Source organism: Pelodiscus sinensis, chromosome 2 (genome assembly GCF_052426305.1).
Source record: "Pelodiscus sinensis isolate ZL-2025 chromosome 2, ASM5242630v1, whole genome shotgun sequence".
NCBI lineage: Eukaryota > Metazoa > Chordata > Testudines > Trionychidae > Pelodiscus > Pelodiscus sinensis.
In genome coordinates, this window is record NC_143053.1 from 23483051 (window position 1) to 23508566 (window position 25516).

Here is a 25516-nt window from a genome sequence, read left to right on the forward strand (position 1 = left end):
ACACTGGAATAAATTGCATGGGGAGATTGGGGAATCTCCATCGCTGGAAATATTTAAGAGCAGGTTAGATAGACATCTATCAGGAATGATTTAGACATCGCTTGGTCCTGCCATGAGGTCAGAGGACTGCACTCAATGACCTCTCAAGGTCCCTTCCAGTTCTAGTATTCTATGTTCAGTGTCCACATGCTGTATAGTTCAGTCAATATTACACATTCTATCTTTTGATTTATATTTAGTCTTTTATACCAGTATTTCTCAAAGTGGTCTATGGACCCACTCTGAAAAAGCTGCTATCAGGCTGCTCTGGTTTGTGTACTTAGCAGCTTTGCAGCCAAAGGGAGCTGCAGGAGGTGGCTCCCCTTGGCTGCAAATGGCGAACTGCAGCCAACGGGAGCTGCGAGACTCTTTGACTGTGGAGCCAGTAAGTAAAAAAATCGGAGTGGCCCGGTAGCAGCCTTCTCAGAATGGGTCCACGGACCACTTAAAGAAATGCTGTTTTAAACTGGTAGTTTTCAAGTAATAAATAGAAATTTAACTTCAACTGTGTACATTTTGTAGACCTTTATATTAAAGGAACAAAACAAACATATCCCAGCCTACTACTTTTGTCATTATGGTACTGTACTGAAGGCAAAAATAAATGACTTTTAATTACTCTACTGGGGAGAGTATCTATATTCTGTCTTTACACACTGCCATCTGAAGTTCACTTCAAATATTTGGAGCTAAAATCAACAAAATGGAGTGTAAACTTACAAAAGTTTTCAATTTTTATTTGTGTACAAAACAATTGGAATATTTTCACAATAATTTATCAGCATGTTCCCATAGACTGCTATTTGTTTTGAATAGCTATTGTGGTAAAAAATCCAATTAACATAAGACTTCTTCATAAAAGGATTTAACAGCCAGATATAAGGAGAGCTACTGGGAATGCAGTCTTTTCAGAGGTGAATTGAGGAAGGTTACTCTGCTAGGAAAGCAATTTATCAAAATATTAATGGAACGAATCATACGGAGAAACATGGACAGCAAGGTACTACTGAATTAACTTTTCTGAAATGTCTTAATTACACCCGCTATTGTGATGCATTTTTTTAAGATACAGTTTGAGCAGTATGTTTAACAGTACACAACAATCTCAAAGGTCTACAAATGACCTTTTCATCATCTTCTAGCACCAACCCACTAAAATACTAATATTTTCTGGCATGCAAAATAATTACAATTATTTGTTCTGCGGAAGTGGTTGTGTATAATTTTTTCCCCTTAACATATGAGCCTGTAACAATTTTCCATGATGATAATTTATGTAATTGGACACAAGCCTAAAATATATGCACATAAACTTTCCTTTTTAACAGTTCCTTAAGAGTGTTTTTTAATTTCTCTCTTGTGTGCTGGAGAGTTCACGCTTCTTTTTGATATTTTCCTTGCAAAGCGACTAATTCCAGGGGATCTCACTTCTTCAATGGTTTCCATCTCTTCCCGAACAGGGGTAAACTCTGGTTGAGGAATACGAGGTTCTGGATAGGAGGACTGGGGATATTGGGCTGGTTGGGGGTAGGACCCATGAACTATATATTGCTGTTGCTCACCATCATAAAGTTCCTCTGGGTCATAGATTTGGTAGGAGTTATGTGGCAATTGCACTACGGGGATGTCTTGATCAGTTGCATCACCGTATCCACCTTAACCCACCACCAGCGAGAGTATTCATATGGTTAGCACAAAAAGGAGGAGGGGAGCAGAAAATTAAAGTAATAATTAGAAAATTGGAATATTACATGTCTCTTTAAATACAATATCTTTAATTCACAAAAAGGAACACTGAAAACATTTAACACAATTAATAAGCAGGAGAGATTGGAAACAAAAACCTATCCCTCAACAGCCAAGTTAGTTGGAAACCATCACCAAAAATTACACCATTGTGCTTCATTACATATTAAGCCAATTTATTTGCTTTACCAGATTCCAATTATGTCCTAAATCTATGAATAATGGACAGAAAGGGTCAGGCAAATTTTAATTTTAACAGGACATGGAAGCTCAGTGCATATGCATCAGTTACAAAAAAGTCCATTAGTGGTGGTCAATATTGTTGATAAAAAGTAAAAGGCAGTTCAATATCCATTTCTGACCTTCAGTAAAATGAAATGAAAAATGCAACCTGAATGAGCCTTTCACCTTCTGGAGTGGAAGCCATTGTAAGGGATTGGGCCTTAAAACAGGAAATGAACAACAGGGGTGGGGATAGTGAGAAGAAAAGGATGGGAAGAGACGGACAACAAAAACATACATGTCAGTAAAACATAGAAACTGTCTCATGAATTTCATTTGTAGTGACTAATATTGTACTCAAGCAGAAAATTAAAGTCCAGTAACATGACTATGTCATAATTCCTGTTAATTCCCCTTCCATTGCCATTATATATTGCAACACAAACCATTACAGTACAGGCACCCTAAATGTTACAGAAGGAATTTTAGAACAGATCCTGTCTTCTGCATTATGTTTCATTGGTTAATGATGAGCACGTGCATCCTCCTTTAGGTTACAGTATTTTTTTGTTTAGTAGAGTTCATGCTTTCATGCTCTATAGAAGCACATGAATGAGGAAATGGTAGTTGAAAAGACTACAAATATAAAACTCCACTGTCACAAACTTTAGAAAATGGACACTCAACAAACAAAACACTCAGTTGACATGTAGTAGACTCGTAATCTGACAGTGCCACAAACATGTACAAAACAATACATTTCATTAATGGTATAGGCCTTCTGGGTTTGATGTGAATTTTCTTATTTCCTAAGGTTACACTCTTCTCAAAGTAAATCCATATATTAGAACAGAATTAGACCTTTTTTTTCCAAGGAGTATCACATTTTAATGCAAGGCTTTATCAAAGGTCTCCATCTTACTTTGACTGCTAGTAAAAGTACTACACTTCCTTTTCATCCTACCCCACCTACAAAGCTGACTGCTGAAGACTGGATAAAGACTACTTACGCTGACGAAATGTACTCACCTCCCACATCATACCCAGCACAAGAAGAAGGATCACAGTAGCCAGGCTGGCCAGAGGGACCCTGTGGACCAGGAACGCCTGCATGACCAACTGGGCCTCGTGGGCCAGGGGATCCTGGTGGACCTGGGCTGCCAGTTCGACTTTCACCAGAAGGTCCTGCATAAAGTACAAGAATGAAACAAATAGCATCCCCAGGAAGAGAACATCCTACATCACTAAGTACCTGTTAGGATATCATGGCTCTGAGAGTGTTGTACATGCCGAGAGAGGCTGCTTAAAATTTCCCCAGCAAACTGGGGAGAATTGTGATTTCCCTACTTCTGATGAGCCTCGCATCCTCCCTGGATACTGCTAAGGCGTCTTTGCCAGACAGGGGGCTTTTTAGCCTGAAAGTTTATTGTAGTACTTCTGATGAGCATAAGTGTTACAGCCAAGGCTCAGCAGACTGCACCAAGTGTCAGATTGACCAGGCTCCCTTATCTCCTCCATTTCATATTGCACACAGAACACTATGTCTCTCTAGCAATCTACTCAGTGGGGGACATCTCTGCCCCACTGGTGTCAACCTATTTTTGTTCAGTTGATCCAGAATTCACCCTGTATCTTTAGCCCAGTGTTTCTCAACCAGTGCTACGAGTACCGTTAGGGATACTCGAGAGTATTCTTGGGGGGGGGGGGGAGGGATACATCAACACAACTGAAATTTGGAGAAAACTGAATTTTTGTTTGAAGTTTCACAGTGCTTTATTACTTTTGTACTTTTTACACCCAAAAATGTCATTGTCCGCCTAGCTACAATTAAGTTGTTTAAACAAATGTGATGCAATATTAGAAAAAATTGTGTGTGTCTGAAAACTGTAGGTACTGGGGGTACTTTTTTTTAAAAGGGGTACTTTATAAAAAAAGGTTGAGAAACACTGCTCTAGCCCTCAATCCTTTATTCCACAAAAACACATATCCTTTAGGCAAGCAGTTTATTGCATGCAAACAGAGACTATGTGTGTGACTGACAGAGGGTCATCATGTTGTGATGCTGGATTGTGATGACACAAGCATTGTGACACTAAGGTGCCCAAAATAGATTTGGAACACAAAGATTCCTGCTGTGTAAACCCACAAGGTACTACACAGACACCTGAAAAAATCCCAACTGCTCTGCAACCACTGATGGGTTACAGCTGTGTGTGAACCTATGAGCTCTAGAGAGTGATAACTTTACCTGGAGGGCCCGGTGGGCCTCTGGGTCCTTGTGTTCCGACACCTGGGGTGCCTCTTTCTCCCTTCTCTCCTGGTAAACCTATTGAAATATTAACAGAACACAGCTTGAACATAGAGTTATGTCTGATAATTACAAAAGAATGGCCATACTGGATTCATAAACTGTCTGCATGCCTCAGTAGTCTTTCCCCAGATTGGCATTTGGTATCAAGAGGCCTAGGACAGGAAATGTGGGGTTCCCATCTCCCACCCGCTACAGGCTAGAGGTGGGGGGGACCTAAGGCCCATGGGCTGGATGCAGACCCTGGGTTACTTGGATCTGGCCCCCAAGGCTTAGGGCCTCTCTGATCATTGGGGAGCCTGTGCTGGCACTCCTGCTGCCTCCCCACAGTCCCTGGTCCCTGACTGATTTTTCTGTGGGTCAGCAGCCTTCGATCCCCAACAGATTCCCCACCCCTGGGCTAGAGGAAGCACTGTCTCTGTAGGGCTCTGCAGCACAGAACAGATAGATCACTTCATGCTTCACCAACTCCCTGCCTCCTACCCCACCGCCTGTGCAGGTCCTACACCACCCTTCCACTGGTGGGCATCCTCAGTGGGCACTGCAGCCCCTTTAAGAGCAATGAAAAGGAGCTACAGCAAGGGACAGAATCTGCTCCCAAGAACAGGTAACAAGGCCCAGTATGATGTCACCAGTTCCATGCATCTCTGATGTCCCCTCCTGCCATAGCACTTGCACCTCTTCCAAACATGGCGAAACATTCCCTGAAGAAGTGAGCTCAGTATCTGACCTAGGTCATAGGAGACCACATAGGCAGTAGGCTAGAAAAAGCCCTACGTTAACATATTTATTATCACCTGGACTACTCCTAGAGCATCCTTTCATACACTTGTTCTAAATCAGCTATCCCAATATAAGCAAATAATGTAGGAATGACCATACTAGGTCCAACTAATGGGCAAGCTTGCCCAGTAGCCTGCCTCTCAACAGCAGCCAATTCCAGATGCTTCAGAGAGTCACTAAAGCAGTGACTGATCCATCCTCTGTCGTCCGCTCCCAACTGCTGCCTTTTGGAGGCTGGGGCACCAGAACATGGGGTTGCATCCTGGACCATCTTGGCTAATAGCCATTGAAGGACCAAGCCTCCAAGAACATACTCACCTAAGCCTTTTTTGAACCCAGTCATACCTTTGGCCATCACAATATCCTCTGGCAATGAGGTCCACAAATTGAATGTGTGTTTTGTGAAGTACTTCCTTCTGTTTTTAAACCTGTTGCCTAATCATTTAATTGGATGATTCCTTTCCCTCAGATTCTTGTGTTATATGAAGGTGTAAATAACACTTATTCACTTTCACTTAGTCACGATCGTATAGACCTCTATCATATATTCCCTTAGTCATCGTTTTTCCAAGCTGACAAATGTCATCTAAAGAAAGAGGTTGTGCCCATGAAAGCTCGTGATATTATTTATATATTTTTGTTAGTCTCTAAGGTGCTATAGGAGCATTATTTGTTTTTAAGTTTTTTTTAGTTACAGACTAACATAGCTTTTCTAAGCTTAATAGTCCAAGTCTTCTAAATAATTCCGTCACTCATTTCCAGTTTCTGGCAAGCATGAATTTATCTAATTCTTTTTTGAACCCTGTTGTAATCGTGGCCTGCACAATATACTCTGGCAAGGAGTTCCACAGGTTGATTGTGTGTTGTGGGGAAAAAATACTTCCTTTTGTTTGCTTTTAAACCTGCAGTTTATTAATGTCATTTGGTGACCCTTAGTTTTATGTTATAAGAAGGAATAAACAACTCTTCCTTATCTACTTTATCCACACCTGTCATGATTTTATAACCCTCTATTATGTCTCCCCTTAGTCGTCTCTTTTCCAAGCTGAAAAGTCCCAGTTTTATTAATCTCACCTCATATGGCAGCCATTTCATAATCCCTAATGATTTTTGTTGTCCTTTTATGAAAATCTTTTCCAATTCAAATATATCTTTTTTGAGCTAGGTGACAAGATCTGCACACAGATATTGTGGGCGTACCATGGATTACTACAGAAGCGATATGGTGTTTTCTTTTTCATTTTCTATCTCTTTCTTAATGATTTCCAACATTCTGTTCACTTTTTTGTCTGCTGCTGCTGCTGCACGAGGGGATGTTTTCAGCAAACTATTCACAAAGAAACTAAGATCTCTTCGAGGGGCAGCAGCTAATTTAGACTCTATCATTTGATATGTATACGCTAAGATTGTTTTCCAATGTGCATTACTTTGCTTTAATCAACATTGAATTTCATCTGCCATTTTGTTGCCCAGTCACCTAGTTTTGTGAGATCTTTTTGAAGTTCTCCTCAGTCTGTTTGCAACTCAACTATCTTAAGTATTTTTGTATAATATGCAAATTTTGCCACCTCATTACCTCTTTTTCCAAAGCATTTATGAATATGTTGAATAGGATTGGTCCCAGTACTGACCACTGTGGATTAATACCACTATTTATGTTTATCTATTCTGAAAACTGACCTACAAACTGCATGGAAACTTTTTAAAGACACCATAATAGAGACTCAACTTAATGAATACCCCAAAATAAATAACAGAGTAAGAGAACCCAAAAATGTCACCATGGCTAAACAACCAAACATGGATTTATGAAAGTTAAAATCTTTTAAAAACTCACTACCATTAAAAATGAAATGTTGCTTTTTAGCTATGCATAGGGATGAAATTCAGTGCCTGTGACCAACTCACTGCCTGATGGCTGTAATGCAGTGCCATTTGTTCTATGTCTAGGGGTAACATTAGAGTAAGGTCTATGTCAGAATATGTTAAATGTGTAACCAAATGTTCCTTTTAGCATTTGAGGAATATTGCCAGAGTTTCCCCAATCCTGTCAGCCCTGACCTGGAAATAGTAATTCATGCCTCTATAATCGCTAGACTTGGTTACTGTAATTCTTCATTTCCTGAATTGCCTGCGAAGTGTATCAACAAGCTACCATAGCAGCTCAGCAGCTAGCATTCTGAGCACTTCGTAAGTAACTCCTACTCCGAAGTCCTCACACTGGAGTCCAGGATGATATCACATTCATTTTTAAAATCTTGCTCTTCCCACGACCCAGGGGCTGGGTTCTGCTTTGCTTATTTGATATTCTTCCCTTGGCTTTCTAAGACCTTAATGCAGGAGCTAGTGGTGATCCCATTGTTTAAAGTAAAAATCGCGAGGGTACATTTTTGCAATGTCCTAAGTCCCCTTTTAAAATAACTTTGTTCCGAGGATCCCCAATCATGTTGAAAGGCAATGGGACTTAAGTGCCTAAATCATTCAGGTATTTTTGAAAATTTTACCCGTGCTCTTTCTGCTGCACTACTTAGCAAAGCACCATATTGCCTGCTGCTCTAAGGCTTGCTGAAGTTCTGTCCCTTTTGTACCTCTGAGCTGAAGATTTGTCTTTGAAATCTGACATTTTGGTTACCATGTAACTTTCCATTTCTTTGTGAAATGCCAAGAAACACCTTGTGCGAATGGTTTTTATTGTACTGGGTATGTGGGAAGTATTCCTAGATCGAAGAGATAAGCTACAACCCACATGCTAATTCCCATGGGAGCCTGCCACATAAACATATTAATTAATATGTATTTGATCAGGGGCTGAATTCCTCCTGCTTTTAAAAATGAGTTCTTCATGCCAACTTTTAGCTCTGGATTCCAAATGCAAAATTTTTGAGGTTTTACTGCAATGCCACAGCAGCTGCAAAAAAGGGAGCTGAACCCTCCATTGCACTCTGTTAGCTTTGCTGTGAGTACTGCAGCAAGGCAAATGCATTTAAACTGCCACAGACTAGAACAGAAATCCTCACTGTGGCAGGGGTGGATGTATGACAGCCATCAGAACCCCTACATCCCTCCCTGGTTCTCCACAGCACATTCTATCTGCCTGCCGTGGTTTGCATCTTGAGAGGCAGCAGAAGCATTTTACAAAATAATGATTTGTTTGGGTACCGGAGCAGCGACAGCACTGGCTTTAAGAAGGGAGCTAAAGGGGAGGGGCGCACACTAGGGATATTGGCAAACATTTATTTTTGTAAACATGTAACCTGTTTTTCTGTGTATAAAAGCCAGACCCATCCTTAGGGGTAGCAAGCAAGGCAACTGCATGGAGCTCCATTCCTCAATGGGCATTGGATAGCTAAATTGCTCAGGCTTCAGCTTGTCTTGGGTGATAGGGATTATGGCCCCAGGCTGCAGTTCTGCCCAGCAGGACTTTGGTTTTCTGCCCTAGGCCCTAGCAAGTGTAATGGTGGCCATACTTGACAGACACCCTGAAACCTGCCTGCAGCCCCTCAGACACTCCCAGAACTCTGGTTGGGAACCACTGCCTTAACACAATAACCCTTCTCCCCCTCCCCCAAGATGCATGGTCCCTTTCCAGATGCGTAGGCTCTACACATGCCTATCACAACATATGATGTATGTCATCCAATGCACTAAATGCCCCAATAACAACTATATGAGTGAAACCAGACAATCACTTTAGTCTCAAGTGAAACACAGAAAAAAGAAAAGACAAAAACAAGCTCTCTCATGTGGCTCACTCCCTGTCTGACCTTTCTGTTCTTGTCCTCAAAGGAAATCTGCAGAACACCACCAAAAGACAAACCTAGGAGGTTAAATTCTTAACTTTGCTAGACATTAAACACCCCATCTCAATAAAGACACTGGATTTATGGATTACAACAGCTTAACCTACTAATTCCCCTTTTACGGCCTATGACTGTAGAGGTGTTAGCAGGCCACTTCAGCTTGAAAAGTCTGTTAGAAAATGCATTAGCCACTTACGCTAAACCATCTGTCTCACCTTGTATTTAGCTGTGATGCTCCAGGTACCTTTCCTGGATGCAAAGAAGAGTTCTGTGCAGCTCAAAAGCTTATCTCATTCAACAACAGAAGTTGGAGCAATGAAAGATATTACTTCACACACTATATCTCTCTGCAAACAATAGAAGTACATGTTTGTTCTGGAAGTAAATGCTGGCAGTTGGAGCCGATAAAGTCTGCACGAATCATTACTTTTGTTCATGAATGTGACTATCCCACAGTAAACATCTGGAATCTATGTGTCTGATTAGCATTAACACCATTTTAAGCTTACACTAAGTCAGCAATAAAATTGTGTTTCAGAAAACAACTGCCATAAGGGCATTCAAACCACAACCCTTCCCACACTCAATTATTATTATTTCACGTGCATACACACACACACACACACGTTCTCAAGTGTAATTAAATGAAAAAGCAATGGCAAATTTGAAACAACATACACTGTGGGCTAAACCCTGAGGTCCTCACACACACACAGTTTTTTTTTTAGTCTTTACTCAGACATAGTGTCACTGAAGTCATATGCATGGCAAGCACCCAAAGCAGCACAGCAGAGCATGGGAAAATTTATCTACTTCAGTTGCTTGTGACCTAAACTTCCTCCTTAGCAAGGAGTAAAAGCTGAGACTAAGATAGCCTCCTCCCATCCTAAAACTCAAAAAGAGGGAGCCAAAGAGGGGAAAATGCTCTCTTATGGAGGAGAGTTCTCCAGAATTGTCTGTTGAGGGTGGAATTCATATATTCAAATATTCACTGAGTTTAAGTTTGAAAGGGATACACACATCATCAGGTAGGCTATCTTTTCTATCAGAGGCCATTAAATGTCACCCAGTTTGTGTTGAGCCCAATAACTTGTGTTTGGCTAATGCATATTTTTCTAAAAAGGCAAGCAGACCCAATCTGAAAATATCAAGATACAGCCTCTTCCCGAGTTACAAACAACTTACGGACCAAACACTTAGCTGTAACTCGATCCGTTCATAACTCGGACCCCAGTCAGTTACATAGCGACCGCACTGTTCATAAGCGCGGGTCACATTCATAACTCAGGGACCACTTTTACAACCGCTCCATGGGAACTTTGGTTGTAAATGTGAACGGGCGTAACTCGACCATTCGCAACTCGAGGACCAGCTATATGGCAAATCCACCCCTTCCACTAGTAGTTTGTTCCAATGGTTAATCACCTTCCCTTTTACAAATTTGTGACTAATTTCTAATTTGAATTTGTCTGGTTTCAGCCTCCAGTCATTGGTCTAGTCTGGTTTCAGCCTCCAGTCATTGGCTCAGCCTCCAGCAGAGATTGCTTCTCTGTCAAAGTAAAGAGCCCTTTACTATTCAGTATTTTCTTTCCATGCAAGTGGTACCTCTTTTGTGTGTCAAGAGAGATGATTTGAGATGTTTCAGTAATCATGTCCACATTAGTTCCAGTATCTATGTCCATATTAGTGAGCTTTCAGAGTTACTTGGTGTGAGTCTGAGATGGCAGTTGCATATGATCAAAGCAAACACTCATTTAAAATGTGGTCTACAGTTTGTGATAATCACACTGTGCATTGTCTATCTTCTCCCAAAGGGGTAAGGAATAACAGCATTTGCCACGCAATGTACTAAAATGGCTCAATGCAGACCACTGATTCCATGGCAGGTTGAAGAGTGGAAGTTCTTCTGCAGGGCCAGCAATGAAGTGTGTGTTTGGGCCATTAGCATTATCCCAGAACTCTTTCCAACATGCCTCAGGATTGAATGATGACACTTTGAGAGCTTTAACTCAACCCCAAAAGGCTTGTGAAATTTCAGATGTGTTTTCAGAAGGTTATGGAAAGCCTCATGAATTTAGGTGGGCTATAGTTTGGTTGTATTCATGAGCTGTATGCATGTCTCTCCAGATTCTGGATGGGGGTATATGTGTCAGACTGGGTGACCATTGACTAGTTGTTGATATTAATCTTCCAGTTATGATTCTCATTATGGAATTAAGATGCACATCCAGAGATTTGGTATGTGAGCTGCCCACCAAGACTGGTGCACAATATTCAGTGACTGAGAATACCAGTGCTAGAGTCATTGTTCAAAGTGTGGGTACATCTGCACTCCATGTCGTGCCTGCACATTTTCCAGATGGGGTTTAAGAGTCAAGTGTTGCAACCAGACATTTTGCACAGGACTCATTTCAGACCCATGGGCCACAAAAAGATGACAGTTAACTGTTCTTTGGCAGCTTTGTTATTTAGACAAAAGGATAATAGCAAAGTTTTGAGGAGTTGGGGGTGAAGATTCCAGTACTGTAAGTCTTCTGCCATTTTGCTGGGGTGAGTGGAGAGGGCATAGCCGATGATGGTGAGGGCTTTGCCTTATACAGCTGGAGCGATGTCATCAGCATAAATAAATGAACTTATGCAAAATTGTGTAGGGTAAATCACTTATTGTTGAACAGTAAAGGAGCCAGCATGTATGCCTTGAGGCAAACCATCATTGTGGGTGTGTATTTTGCTGAGTTGCCCATTCAGCAGGACAGCATATCTCTAGTGGTATATCATTATAGCCAAAAGTTGCATAGTGCTATGGTATTTGATGACTGCTGATGCCTGGAGCAATACATACTATATCATAAACAGGGTATACATTATAGAAGCACAAGGCTCATCTAGTCTAACCCCATGCCAAGAAGCAGGATATATTGGATCTAAAAATCTGTCATCACTGTTCCCATTTTTAGTTTCCACTGGAAGCCAACCCCCTAATGACTAGTAATGGAGAGAACAGTGTTGCAGCAACTTCATCCCAGTCTGAAACCAAACTGTTCTTCGGGCAGGATGACCTCAAACAGAGGTAAGATGGACTAGTGAAACCCTCTCCTTTAATTTGCAAATTATGGAGAGGAAAAATATTGGGCAATAGTTAGTGGCCTCCTTTGGTTCAGTATTCACCCATTGTACTCAAGTCACACCTCAGTCTTCCTTTTCATAAGGGAAACAGGTTGTCTACTATGCTCTCTAGCATAAGTAGTGTGCAGAGCTCAGAGGCAATTAAAGTAGATTGTTTTTCTGCACTCAACTGTGATACATTAGGTGTTTGTGATGGCACTGGCTTCTGAAAAAGGAGGTACAAAATCTTGAACTCAAGTCTCTTACAGGAAGAATGAAGTGATCATTGCAGGCACCATGTCTGCGAGTCCAAGACAGTTCTCAAGGTCTCACTGTCTTTGATGCCAAGGAGGAGAATACTCTTTTTATCTAAGGAGCTATTGTCCATGTTCAATGTGTGCCCTTGACATTTTAATTAGCAAAACTTCCATTGACTCAATGGGCCCTGAATTTGGTCCTCAGGGCTTCAGACATATGACTGTCCAATATAATAGGCTAACACAAATCCTTTTAAGTTAAGCCAGGCAACCAACTAGGTTTAAGCACTTGGCAGTGGCTGGGTTTAAGACACTTTTAGTGACAGCTCAAGCAAAGGGATTTTAATGAGACTGGGACAGAATTAGCACAACATACGTTTTGTACAGCCGTGTGAGACATTTTGTGAAAGAGAAGCAGTCTCGCTATAGATATAAAGAGAGTTGTACAGCCAGAAATTCTGAAAGCAAGTGCTGCATCTGTGCATATTTTGCTGCTGCTTTTGCTGTGAAGGGACTTTTTTAGAATTATAAATGCACATAAAAAAAACCTTAAGATTGCAATGAGACTGCACTTACTTATTTCTCTCTTTGGTTTCTCTTAACCACTCAGAAGCAAAGACATTAGCCATTTACCCATAGGTCACATGCTAAACAACTACTGAACACAAAAGCTGAGGATACAGCCAAAATAAAACTTCTAATCTCTGCTGTGAATTGTTATTTTTGCAAATCCAAAAGTCATACAAAGTATGGTAGCCTACTACATTTTTATGAATAATACAATTCTGATAAATAGTATGAGATTGGTTGGCATTTAGAATTGGTAACAGGACATCTGACATTTCATCCCAACAGCCTTGGGTGACTGGAAGGATGACTGACAGAATCTGGCTCCTTCTCATGTCCAACTTAATTGGCCACTAGGTTGGTGCAAGCCTCTGATTGGTAACTATAGCATTGTTAGCGGGACTCTCTATGGCTGCATCTAGACTGGCAAGATTTTGCGGAAATACTTTTAATGGAAAAGATTTTCCATTAAAAGTATTTCCACAAAAGAGCGTCTAGATTGGCAAGGATGCTTTTGCGCAAAAAGTGCTTTTGCGCAAAAGCATCCATGTCAATCTATACGCGCTTTTGCGCAAGAAAGCTCCGATGGCCATTTTAGCCATCGGGCTTTCTTGCGCAAAAAATTAAGGAGCCTGTCTACACTGGCCCTCTTGCACAAGTATTCTTGCCAGTCTAGACACACTCACTATGTTTGTGCACATATGTTGACATCTGTATTATCTTTTCAATAAATGCGGTAAATTGCCTCTTCCCCTAAAAAGATCCCATATGCTTTCTATAAGCATAACACACTGGCCAGGGATACACTACAGATCATACTTCTCAGTCAGTTGGGCACCATCCATAATCAGCTCAAGAGGAGGTGAGCAATCTCTCTCAACTACCCTTCCAAAAAAAAAAAAAAAGAAGCCAACCTCCAGGGGCAGTAGGACCCAGTGGGAGCAAGAGAAGAGGAGATGCTTCCTCTCTGGTGCTGCAATCACAGCTTCCCATTCCATTCCCAGCCCTGCTGATACCACACATAGCTAGCTCCACATTGCTCCTTGAAGTCCCATTCCTCAAAGTTGAGCAGTGGGCAGGGTGAGTTTGAGTGGCAAGTGAGAGAAAGTGGCACTCTCGCCCCATGGCACACGTACTCTGGCTACCTGCTTCCATCAGTATTGAGCAAACACAACTCAAAAACCAGCCATGGGTTCTTGCTGTGATCCCAATGACTTGAGGTCCTGAAAGTACTAAGGGTGGACTTTGTGCCTCAGGGAATGAAAAGACTAAGGAACACTCTACCAGATAAACAGATAGGTCTTTGTCTCTACTTTCTGTGATTTTCAGTAACTTATAGTATATTTTCTGGTTTTAGATAGAGGGGCTTGCTTTCCAGAATTACTGATCTGGCACCATTTGTGAACATTAAATTAACTTCAGGTAAAAAATAAATAGAATGCTGCTAAGAGCATGCAAAGGAGGACATGATGAGCATCAAGATGTGCTAATGGCTGGCTGGAGATTTTTACCACAGAATTATGAATTGTGATTTGCTAAATAACAAATAAAAACGAAGCCTCAAGACTGATCAGAGTCGGTTTTGGTTCTGTTTATTCCCTCCTATGTATTGACCCAAGAGAGTTAGGCTATTTCAGTCTGGAAGCAGAAGAATTTTCATTTGCTGCTTTTAAACAGGTGGGACAGGGACAGAAGTGAAATCTGGGAACATATCTGAACTCTCCATTCTGCAATCAGCTTTACAGCCAGGAAGCTAAATATTTTTATTGCCCTTCCACAGAAAGCCAACTTTTCCTTGTTTGTTGATTAAATTAGCCTCTTAAGGGTGCAGGATCTGTGACCTCCTATGGAACAGATGTCTCAGAAGGCCAGGGATGTTTCTGCTAAACAAAATCTTAACTCCACAATTAATAATCAGGCTGAGATTAATTTCACTGGATATAATACATTTTTCTTCAAATCTCCCTAGCTTCTCACAAACTCTGCCCACCTCGTCCCATGATTTACTGTGCTGTGTTTCACAGCTTGGCTAACTGTCCTAAAACACATACTCAAAATCAAATATCCAATTATTTTGATTTTTTTTAACATTTTATCATAAAACATTTGATCCCAGTCCTTAAAGCAATCTAGTTTTAGCCAGAAGGCACACAGTAGCAGTATCAATTATTGGTATTAATCACGTCTAGTAAAAGTCTCTGAGGTGCTCCAGCTGACTGACTGTTGTCAATAGTGTGCTTAATAGATCTTTGCTTTATTTCCAAATCCAAATTAACAAAACTGCTCTCCTAAAGTGTATCTTAGTGCAATACTAGCAGCTGTTTCCATCCCCAGCAATAATTAATCCCCCCCTCACATTTTTTTCCTCCCCCACCTCCCTCCTTCTCTTATTTATTCTTGGTTCTGGACTTCCAGCACTCTGGTCATCTGAAGAAGTGGGCTGTGCCCACGAAAGCTCATGATACCATCTACATGTTTTGTTAGTCTTTAAAGTGCTACCAAACTATTTGTTGTTTTTAAATTTTTCCTGTTACAGACTAATTTGGCTACCCCTCTGAAAAAATAATCTCACATTCTTGGGCACTATTTTGTTATCACAGACTATTACTTCTAGGGTACGTCTAGACTGGCATGATTTTCCAGAAATGCTTTTAATGGAAAAGTGTTCCGTTAAAAGCATTTTCGGAAAACAGCATCTAGATTGGCACGGACGCTTTTCCACAAAAGCACTTTTTGCGGAAAAGCGTCCGTGGCCAATTTAGAAGCGCTTTTCCGCAAAAAAAAGCCCCGATCGCCATTTTTGAAATCGGGGCTTTTTTGTGCAAAACAAATCTCAGCTGTCTACACGGGCCCTTTTGCGCAAAAGTTTTGTGCAAAAGGGACTTTTGCCCAAATGGGAGCAGCATAGTATTTCCGCAAAAAGCACTGATTTCTTACAGTAGGAAGTCAGTGCTTTTGCGGAAATTCAAGCGGCCAGTGTAGACAGTTGGCAAGTTTTTCCGGAAAAGCGGCTGATTTTCCGGAAAAACTGGCCAGTCTAGACACAGCTCTAGGGTCTCCAGCATTTCTATCCTAACTGTATTACCCGTACTGTATTTCACAGATTAATTTTACAATCAATAACATTATTTGTCCCTTATTTTAATAGGATTTAACCCCTGTGCAATTTTTCAATACTCTAAGAAATTGTGCAAAGATTTACAGATCTCTGGAGACAGCTCTCTTGCAACAAACATTCATTTTCTTTCAGTCATCCCCTTTCAGTCAGTCCCTTGTTTGTTCTATCTTTCCATCTCCCTCCATTCTTGTCTCCTACCCCCTCTTTCCTGAAACCCATGAACAGTGTCTGTCATTGTTCATCTTGAGCACAGAAATCCATTACAGATAAGCTAACACTGAAAATCTCCTCTCCTTTTATACTGCAGTCATTAGAATTATGGCCTGGAGGGCTTAGAGACTTGTGGGGGAGGAAGGGCGGCAAGTTCAAAGGTCACACTGAAATCTTCTCCTCAGAACAATATAATATTTTTTTCTGGCTATCGAACACAACATCTGACCTATTAAGCTCCAGGATATGAACAGTCATTGAACCAATTTTTTAAATAAATGCCACTTGTTGGTTATTGTAATAACAAGAACAATGATACGTGGTTCTTCAGTAGTGCCTTCCCTGTGAGGCTCTCCAAACACTTCACAGACACTTACTGATTTAGTCTCACACCATGAGACTATATCTATTATTTCTGAAGTGCATCAAAGCATGCTGAATGTCTCACTGATTGGAAAAAGTCAGGCCCCCCAGAGTTTGCTATTTAATTAGACAAAACAGACTGAGGAAAGGACAATGGGACACCATATAAATACAGGTAAAAGGATGAAGGGGAAAATTGACAAGTGGCTGGTTAATTGCACAATTTCATTATTTGTTTTCTCCCACCTTCTTTATTATCATCTCCTTTTTACCGCCTGACCCTGACCCTCCTTCTGTGCCAGTACCCTCCTTCCCTATCTGATGTGTCTCACTATAGTATTATAATTCATGAACTTCTAGTCCAATTCATTTCAAATTTAATAGGAAAATTTTACCTTTTCCCCAGAACTAACTTACGACTTTTGAAGCTGATAGTCTTTGACTATAGTTCCTTCATTTGCAGGATGAAGGGCAAAAGTCAGATTTCAAAAGGAAACACATTTGGAGTTTGTAAACTTCCACAGCTTCAGAATTCTGCAAAAATGGAAGCCTTTTTCACCATGTGCATCTCCATATGATCATCAATTCTTAGTAGGGATATGATCATCAATCCCAAATGTCATTCTTCATCACATGGGGCTGTGTCTACATTGGCACCCCTTTCCGGAAAAGGGATGCTAATGTAGACTTCGGAATTGCAAATTCCGCGGGGGATTTAAATATTCCCCGCAGCATTTGCATTTACATGGCTACCGCTTTTTTCCGGCTTGGGGATAAGCCGGAGAAAAGCGCCAGTCTAGACGTGATTCTCCGGAAAATAAGCCCTTTTCCAGAGGATTTCTTATTCCTACTTTCAAGTAGGAATAAAAGATCCTCCGGAAAAGGGTTTATTTTCCGGAGAATCACGTCTAGACTGGCGCTTTTCTCCGGCTTATCCCCAAGCCGGAAAAAAGCGGTAGCCATGTAAATGCAAATACCTCGGGGGATATTTAAATACCCCCCGGATTTTGCTATTCCAAAGTGTCTCATTAGCATCCCTTTTCCAGAAAGGGATGCCAATGTAGATACAGCCATGCTGTAAAAGTTGCATTAACTTGGTGACTAGCAGTCCCCATATCTTGCAGTATAACCCCAACATTGCACCTTGGGACCAGAAAACTACATTCACATGATAAAATTAAGTCAGGTCAGCAATGCAATCATACGATAGCAGCATGTATTCAGCCCACCTCTTTCTCCTGGTCTTCCTGGCTGGCCAGGATTGCCGGGAAATCCAGGTCTTCCTGATGCTCCTTGTTCTCCCTGCGGCCCAGGAGATCCAGGTCGACCTGGTTCACCAGGAGGTCCAGGGATAGTTCGTGTGGAGTCAGACTGACTTGGAATCTGGTTCAGAAGTGAATTATATCTAGCCATGTGACCTGTGTGTGGGAGGGAAAGATTCCACCAAATTTAAGACAAAATGGAAAATCTGGCCCAGGGGTGTTTGAAGGGGTAGGTTGGGAAAAGGGCCACTGGAAGGGGAAGAAGTTCAGACTGTGGTCTATGATGTATGCTAGATGTGGTGATGATAAAGTGTGTCTCTATGGCTGGAGAAGTAGAGTGTGTATACTCTTAGGGTATGTCTATCCTGAAGTCAAAGTACCTTAACTCAGCTTTTGGTGCTCTCTACACTGCAGGAAGTTGAAGGAAGAATACTCTCCCTTTGATTTCCCTTACTCCTCATGAAAGCATGGTTACTGGCATCAACTGGACTGCCCCTCTTACTTCAAATTAGCTGTCTTAACTAGACCGCTAATTCAAAGCCTGGAAGATTAACAGCAGCAGCTTTGATCCTCCTCTGTAATGCAGACATACCCTTAGGTAGCCCAGAGGGCAAGCACTGTTTGGTGGCTGTGGGTACACACTCTTAGGGTTTCTAAACTACCACCCTAGTTTGAACTAGGGTGGTAGTGTAGACATACCCATAGAGTGCAGGCACTCTTCAGTGGTTTAGAAAATACTCTGTTAGAAGGTAGCTACTGTTCAGTGGCCGAGTGTACATGCTGCCAGAAGGTAGGTACTGTTTCGTGGTAAACAATATACACTCACAGAGGATAGGTACAGTTTGGTGGTATTCAGTATACACTGCTAGAGGGTAGGTACTATTTGGTGATTTAGGAAATACTCTGTTAGAAGCTACACACTGTTCAATGGCCTTGGACACATGCTGTTAGAACTGTTTGGTGGCCCAGTGGATATGCTGTTCGAGAGTAGTACCGTTTGGTGGCCTGCAGTAAACAATACTCTTAGAAGGTAAGTACTGTTCAGTGGTGTAGGGGTTCCTGTGTTGGACAGTAGGTACTGTTCAGAGGTTAAGGAATAAGCTGTTAGAGGTGAGGTATCGTTTGGTGGTATAGGGGATATGATGTGGGAGGGTAGGTATTCAGTTGCCTAGGGAATGCTCTGTTAAGGGGAAGATATTGTCAGTTCAGTGGCTTTTAAAACACCAAAAATTTGAACATAAAGTATATTGATCTACTTACTTTGGATGATCTGTTCACACACCTGACGAGCAACTGCACGCACCATTGTCTGGGACTGAACATCACCCTGGATAACAACAAAACACAGCAGCACACTGCTCTTAGAGCACTTTTGTCTTGAATGAGCACAGAGCACCTGTGGGAGGTATGTCTTTATGGTCTCTCTATGTTGCAATTGAGGAAAATGAGGCACAAGGATTTTGTGACAAGAACGGGAAATAAAAAATTCCTGTTTCCATACAACAAACAAAAAAAGATCCTGGGATATGCTCACTGGTGCATACACATCATGTTACTTTCTTGTTAAATTTTTATTAATATTTAGAGAGAGGGATGGAGATCAGTGAAAAGGAAAAGTTTGTCGGATTAGATCTAAACTCATCCATGACTAAGAGTGAGGGAAGTGTAAATAACTAGAGTCGAGGGGTTATGGGACAAAAATCAAATTGACATTTACTTGTGGCTGTTAAATAGAGTACTTACCCGCTCACCCCTTTCTCCCTTTACACCAGGAGCACCCTGTTGAAAGATTAAACACAAAGTTAATTCTCACATTTCTCTCTAGCTCCAAGCACTTTATGTTTGCATCTCCAAATATGTGAGCATTACAGTAAAAGTAAGGAAAGTAAAAACTGAGTTTTGAAATCCTGTATAACCTGGCGAATGGCCAGCAATGTTCTCTTAAACATGCTCTTTCCTTTTCAATACTCAGTATTTCTCTTCTACGTGACCAAGTATCTGATGGTTACTTTTCCCAGCTGTTTTCTCTTTTCCCACTTATCTGTTCCTCATTTCTGGTCCCGAGTCTGGGAGGACTCATCCTTCCTAGGCCAGGTGTACACTAAGGGATAAAGTCAACCTAAGACATGTAGTTCCAACAACATGAATACTGTAGCTGGAGTCAACATACCTTAGGTTGTTCCACATTGCCCCCGCTGTAGGAGGACGATGGAAGAAACTCTCCCATCTACCTTCCTTACTCCTTGCAACTTGGTGGAATACTGGAGTCAATGGGGATGCCAGCAGCAGTCAATTTCATCATCATTTATCCTTTGGGCTCCTAATGGAGCATAGGGCCTCCGCAGTCACTCTCCATCTCTTGCGATCCTTAGCGATAGTCTTGATTTGATCCCACATTAAGTCAGCTGTTTTTTCTTCGTCCAGGAATCTTCATCGCCATGTTTGTTTGGAATGTCCCCTTTTCCTCTTTCCCTTTGGATTCCATTCCAACGTTTGTCTCATGATACATTCCTCACAGTTCTTATGCAGGATGTGGCCTGCCCATCACCATTTTCTCTTCTTAATCTGAACCTCCATTGGTTTCTGATTTGTTTTGGTCCCACAAGGTTTCATTTGGCACTCTATCATATCACTTTAGCTGGAGAATCTGTCTAAGGCATTTATTGAGCGTCTGAATTCTTAGTGTTGCTCTGGACAACGTGCCACACCTCCAAGCCATACAGCAGCACTGATTTCACATTAGAAGTGAAAATGCGTAGTTTGCTTCTTGTTGAAATGGCTCTTGTACCCCAGATTGGTTGTAGTATGGCAAAGGCTTGTTGCGCCTTTCGTATTTTTGCACTGATGTCCTCTTCAGTTACCCCATTCTTGCTGATAACACTCCCCAAGTACACAAACTGGTCAACCTCTTGCACTGCTTCACCTTCCTCTGTTGTTAATGTGCATCAACTTGGTCTTCTCTTGACTAATCTTGAGGCCCACTCCCTCTGCTTTTTCCTGTAGGTACTCTTCTCTTGCATGTGCTCTAATTTATCTGCGAGCAGGGTTAAGTCATCTGCAAACTCTAGATCATCATGTTTCCTAGTTTGAGTCCACTGGAGTCCCCTTCCTGAGTCAGCATATGCTGTTTTTGTGACCCAGTGTAAGACAATCAGGAAGAGTAATGGAGAAAGAAGGCAGCCTTAGCGTACACCTGTTCTCATAGACTCATAGACTTTAAGGTCAGAAGGGACCATTATGATCATCTAGTCTGACCCCCTGCACAGTGCAGGCCACAGAATCTCGCCCACCCCTCTTAGAATAATCCTCTCACCTATGTCTCAGATATTGAAGCCTTCAAATACTTTGAAGGCCCCAACATGCAGAGAGTCCTTCAGCTGTGATCTGTGCCCAATGCTACAGAGGAAGGCGAAAAACCTCCAGGGCCTCTGCCAATCTACCCTGGAGGAAAATTCCTTCCTGACCCCAAATATGGCGATCAGCTAAACCCTGAGCATGTGGGCAAGACTCACCAGCCAGACACCCAGAAAGTTCCCTATAATGAATGGTCAATTAGTTACCAAGATCATGTTATTTCATCCAACCATCCCCTTATCATAGAATCATAGAACTGGAAGAGACCTCAGAAGGTCGTCAAGTCCAGCCCTCCGCTCTAGGCAGGACCAATCCCATCTAAATCAACCCAGCCAGGGCTTTGTCAAGCCGAGACTTAAACACCTCTAGGGATGGAGACTCCACTACTTCCCTAGGTAACCCATTCCAATGCTTCACTACCCTCCTAGTAAAATAGTTTTTCCTAATATCCAATCTGGACCTCTCCCACCACAACTTGAGACCATTGCTCCTTGTTCTGCCATCTGTTACTACTGAGAACAGCCTCTCTCCATCCTCTTTGGAACCTCCCTTCAGGAAGTTGAAGGCTGCTATCAAGTCCCCCCTCACTCTTCGCTTCTGCAGACTAAACAGACCCAAGTCCCTCAGCCTCTCTTCGTAGGTCATATGCTCCAGACCCCTAATCATTTTGGTTGCCCTCCGCTGGACCCTCTCCAATGCGTCCGCATCCTTTTTGTAGTGGGAGGCCCAGAACTGGACACAGTACTCCAGATGTGGCCTCACCAAAGCCTGGAATTGTGACCTGGAATTTTACTAGACCCACTAAATCAAATTCCAGGAGATAAATCTCCACAGTGTCGATCTCCTGGTAAGTGAAAACAAACCCCTAAATATTGAGAGCTACTGTAGCCAATAGGATAACAAAGTATTATGGAAACATAGAGGGACTTATGTTCCCTTGCTGCTAAGTTCATCTTCCTCCTCGAACTGTATTCTGTAGCCTGGGCTATCTCTGAAATAAAATGCAGGCTAACAGCAGTGGAGCTGAAATCTACTGCACGGGTAGAAATGTACCTGCTTTTGATCCTAGCCATTGTGTAGTTCAGGTGGGTGTAATTCTGTTTTTCAGCAATTTTTGACCTCTCCAGTTTGTTTTTCCAATATTGCCAAGACTTCAGGGCCTCACATGACCCTCAGACTCTACACTTTAGACAAATTTCCAGCTCATGTGCCCATACTATTGTCATTACTTAAGTTCCCGACAAGTTTTAAATCTCACTAAATCTCTTCACTGGGCACTTAATTATTATACTGGTTGAGTATGATGAAGAGAGAGTTAGTCTATGATCTTTGCTTATATTTTATCATCAGTCAATATAGTCTGATTCAGCCAAATATTTCAAATGCTTCTGTTCGTATAAATCACTGAAGCAAATGGATGTTTGAAAAAAAAAAATCTAACATTATTCTACAAACAAGCCAGACGAGCAGCTGGACAATATCAGATTCAAATACTGTTTGAAACATAAGATTATGACATACATCATGATCTATGAAAAAGTATTCTTAAGCAGGCTACATAAGGAAGCAAAATGTTAAATACATAATTTATTAACTCAAAATATTTAGCTGAATAGTTACACCAAAAAAGATCAACTGAAAAACTGCAAAATTGTCACTGGTGTGGAATTTATACCATCATTTTATAGGGGGTTTTTTACTTAAAATATTTTCTTTGATGTATAAAGAATCTTGACATTTAAATGACAGAAAAATTTAGCATTAGATCCTGAGCAGAATTAAAGGCCCACTGACATCAATGGGAAAACTTTCTGTAATTGAGGCTTGCAATTACATTTTAAATGTGTACCTGATTCTGATGTCATTCACTCCCATGTAAATCAAGGAGACACTCACAGAAGTCAACAGCATTACGCTGTTTAAAACCAGTATAAATAAGATCAGAATCAGGCCATTTTGAAAAAGTGCCATCTTTGTGGAAAATGTCAAGTCTAAGAAAGCAGCACATTTTATTTTCCTTAGTGCAATTTGGAAGGGAAAGACAATTAATCAGCTACACTCAGAATATGAATTCCTGTCCTGTATGCTTTTAACCCTTAAAAACAAAGTCTTTTCTTGATACTTTCCTGCATATATTTCTGCCCAGTATTTTAAGTCGGGCCAAAAACTAAACAAAAACTAAAGTAAACCAACAGTGGGATGTTTTCTTTAGTCATTAATTGCAATGAGTGTGAAGGTTTCATGAGCAAATGGACCACTACTCTTTGTAGCTCTTTGTTATGGATAATAGTGAAGATTAGAATTGAATAGCACAGCATTGCTAATATATTAGGATGTTGGCTTACTTACAGGGGGTCCAACTCCACCTTGTGGCCCAGTGTTTCCCATAACACCTGGAACACCAGGAGCACCAGGTATTCCCTATATGGAAAAAGAGAAAGCAAACAGTTATAACTGTAACATCCAACATCAATGAGTTTTTGACAAAAAAAACCTTAAACACGATTTTTTTACTGTATGGGCAGTATCCTAGCTGCAATAGTTCCACAAGGGTGCACTGGTAATTTGAAAAGTGAGACTGAATTCCCTTCTGATTTCTGAAGCCATAAGATAAAGCATTTATTTCTATTGTGTTTTCCTTTAAAACACAACCATGAAAATATAAATGAATTCCAAATTAATAATCCTTATTAAAGACCAGAAAAAAGATTAATGTACAAATTAAAAAAAATTGTGAATTAAGACTGCCAGCAGATAGCCTCCCTCTTCAATTCCCCATGAAATTGAAACAGTTTGGAGAACCCAACACTATTTGGAGAACCCACTCAATAGGCACAGGTAGGCGAATAAGAATTAAATTGTAGCTGATCTAGATGATCTTTGCACAGTGATGAATATCAATTCATGTAATGCATTAGTTAATGTCAGCATAGTGCTGCAAATAGGTAAAGAAACAGATGCTAAGCAGTACTTATTTATTTAGAACTAGAAGACTTACCCAGTGTAGCCCGGGTCTGGGACCATCCTGGGGTGGCGGGGGCTACATGGCCTGCCCACCAACTTCTCCCTAGGGTTGGCATAGTGTTGGGGGGACATGCGGCCTGTCCACCAGCTTCTCCTTGGGGGGTGGGGTGCTGCTCAGGCTGCCCAGTTGGCAGGTACCATGATGTTGACCAGCAGCTGCTCTCTTGTGGTTATACCCCTCCCTTTCCATTTGATGTAAAACAATTGTATTCCATACACATCCCATTGTCCTGGCACAACCAAACCCTGAGCTTGCTTTAAGTTATGGTAAAAGGAAGCTTCATGCCAAATTTGGTGGGCCTAACTCTTACTGTTTAGGAGGAGTTCTTGAACAAACAGACAGACAGACAAACTCTCTAAAATATACAGTAGATTATGGAAATAGCATGAAAGGACACTATTGCTGTTATTCAGCTAGTAACATTCTTTTTTTCAATGTGGTTACATAATTTCACGAAGGAGGGCTCAATCCTATAATCCATAATCAGCCAAACCTCCCATCGACTTCAGCATCAAATCTCAACCCAGCACTTGGCCTGAGTAATCAGGGAGCTGCTGAACAAAAAAAAAAAAGAATCTGCCCCTCCCCAGACTGCTGCAAGATTATGAACCAACCATGTGGAACATACTGCAACTTAATGTTCTGGAATCGTTGAAGGATTTCCACAGCAATGGATCCTTTGGCCTTACTTCTTTCCCTGCCCCACCTATGCCCCCATGCCATCCCTCCATATATAGGGTAACCATATCTGCTCTACTACCATGGCACTTCTTGTGGCTATCGCACCAGAGCACCCATATAAATCCTCAGATTAAATTTCCCAAATAGATTAGGTTCATTGCCTCTTTCCTTTTGGATTCTCATCTGATCACAATGCTACTGGCCTATGCTTATTAGCTGATTGCTGCAATAACCTGGAGAAGGACTAGTACTTTTTAGCATGCTCATGTCTTGTGAATTGGAACTAATTTTTAATAATAGTTATGCATTTTAATGAAAGGCAGGTGGGTACTTTGTATGTCTCAACATAATGGTAGCATCAATTCACAATTTCCTTCCTTTAGTTAAACTTAAAACCTTTAGTTACTTCAGATTGGTATCTTACAGGAGTGAAAAACAAAGTGGTAATGACAGTAAAAGTAGCCAAGGAATGAAGGTGGGAGGAGAAACCCAAAAGATAGCAGGTGTACTTTTACTTTCTAAATATTTTACTTTTTTGTCACTACCATGTAAATAATAGATTGTTTTATGTCCTAATTTCGGCCAGTTTTAATCTACTATATATTTGAGAGAGTTTGTCTGTCTGTCTGATGGTTCAAGAACTCCTAAATGGTAAAAGATAGAACCACCACATTCA

General features: G+C 41.2%; 1 protein-coding gene across 5 annotated transcripts in view; it reads right to left on the reverse strand.

Annotated features, from left to right (window-relative positions):
* Nucleotides 1-760: 760 nt before the first annotated feature.
* Nucleotides 761-25516, reverse strand: part of COL14A1 (collagen type XIV alpha 1 chain) — a 187387-nt gene continuing 162631 nt past the window's right edge. For 3 of the 5 annotated variants that reach the window (XM_014580808.4, XM_006137507.5, XM_014580806.4), the window contains 7 exons: nt 23484-23555; nt 19524-19559; nt 19041-19107; nt 17748-17936; nt 4256-4333; nt 3037-3192; nt 761-1694 (listed from right to left, as the gene is read on the reverse strand). In XM_014580808.4, the coding sequence (XP_014436294.3) occupies nt 1372-1694; nt 3037-3192; nt 4256-4333; nt 17748-17936; nt 19041-19107; nt 19524-19559; nt 23484-23555 (921 nt within the window). In that variant the 3' untranslated portion in view covers nt 761-1371. Of the gene's footprint in view, nt 2228-3036; nt 3193-4255; nt 4334-17747; nt 17937-19040; nt 19108-19523; nt 19560-23483; nt 23556-25516 lie in introns of all 5 variants that reach the window. The other 2 variants (XM_075920176.2, XM_014580807.4) reach the window with 2 other exon arrangements.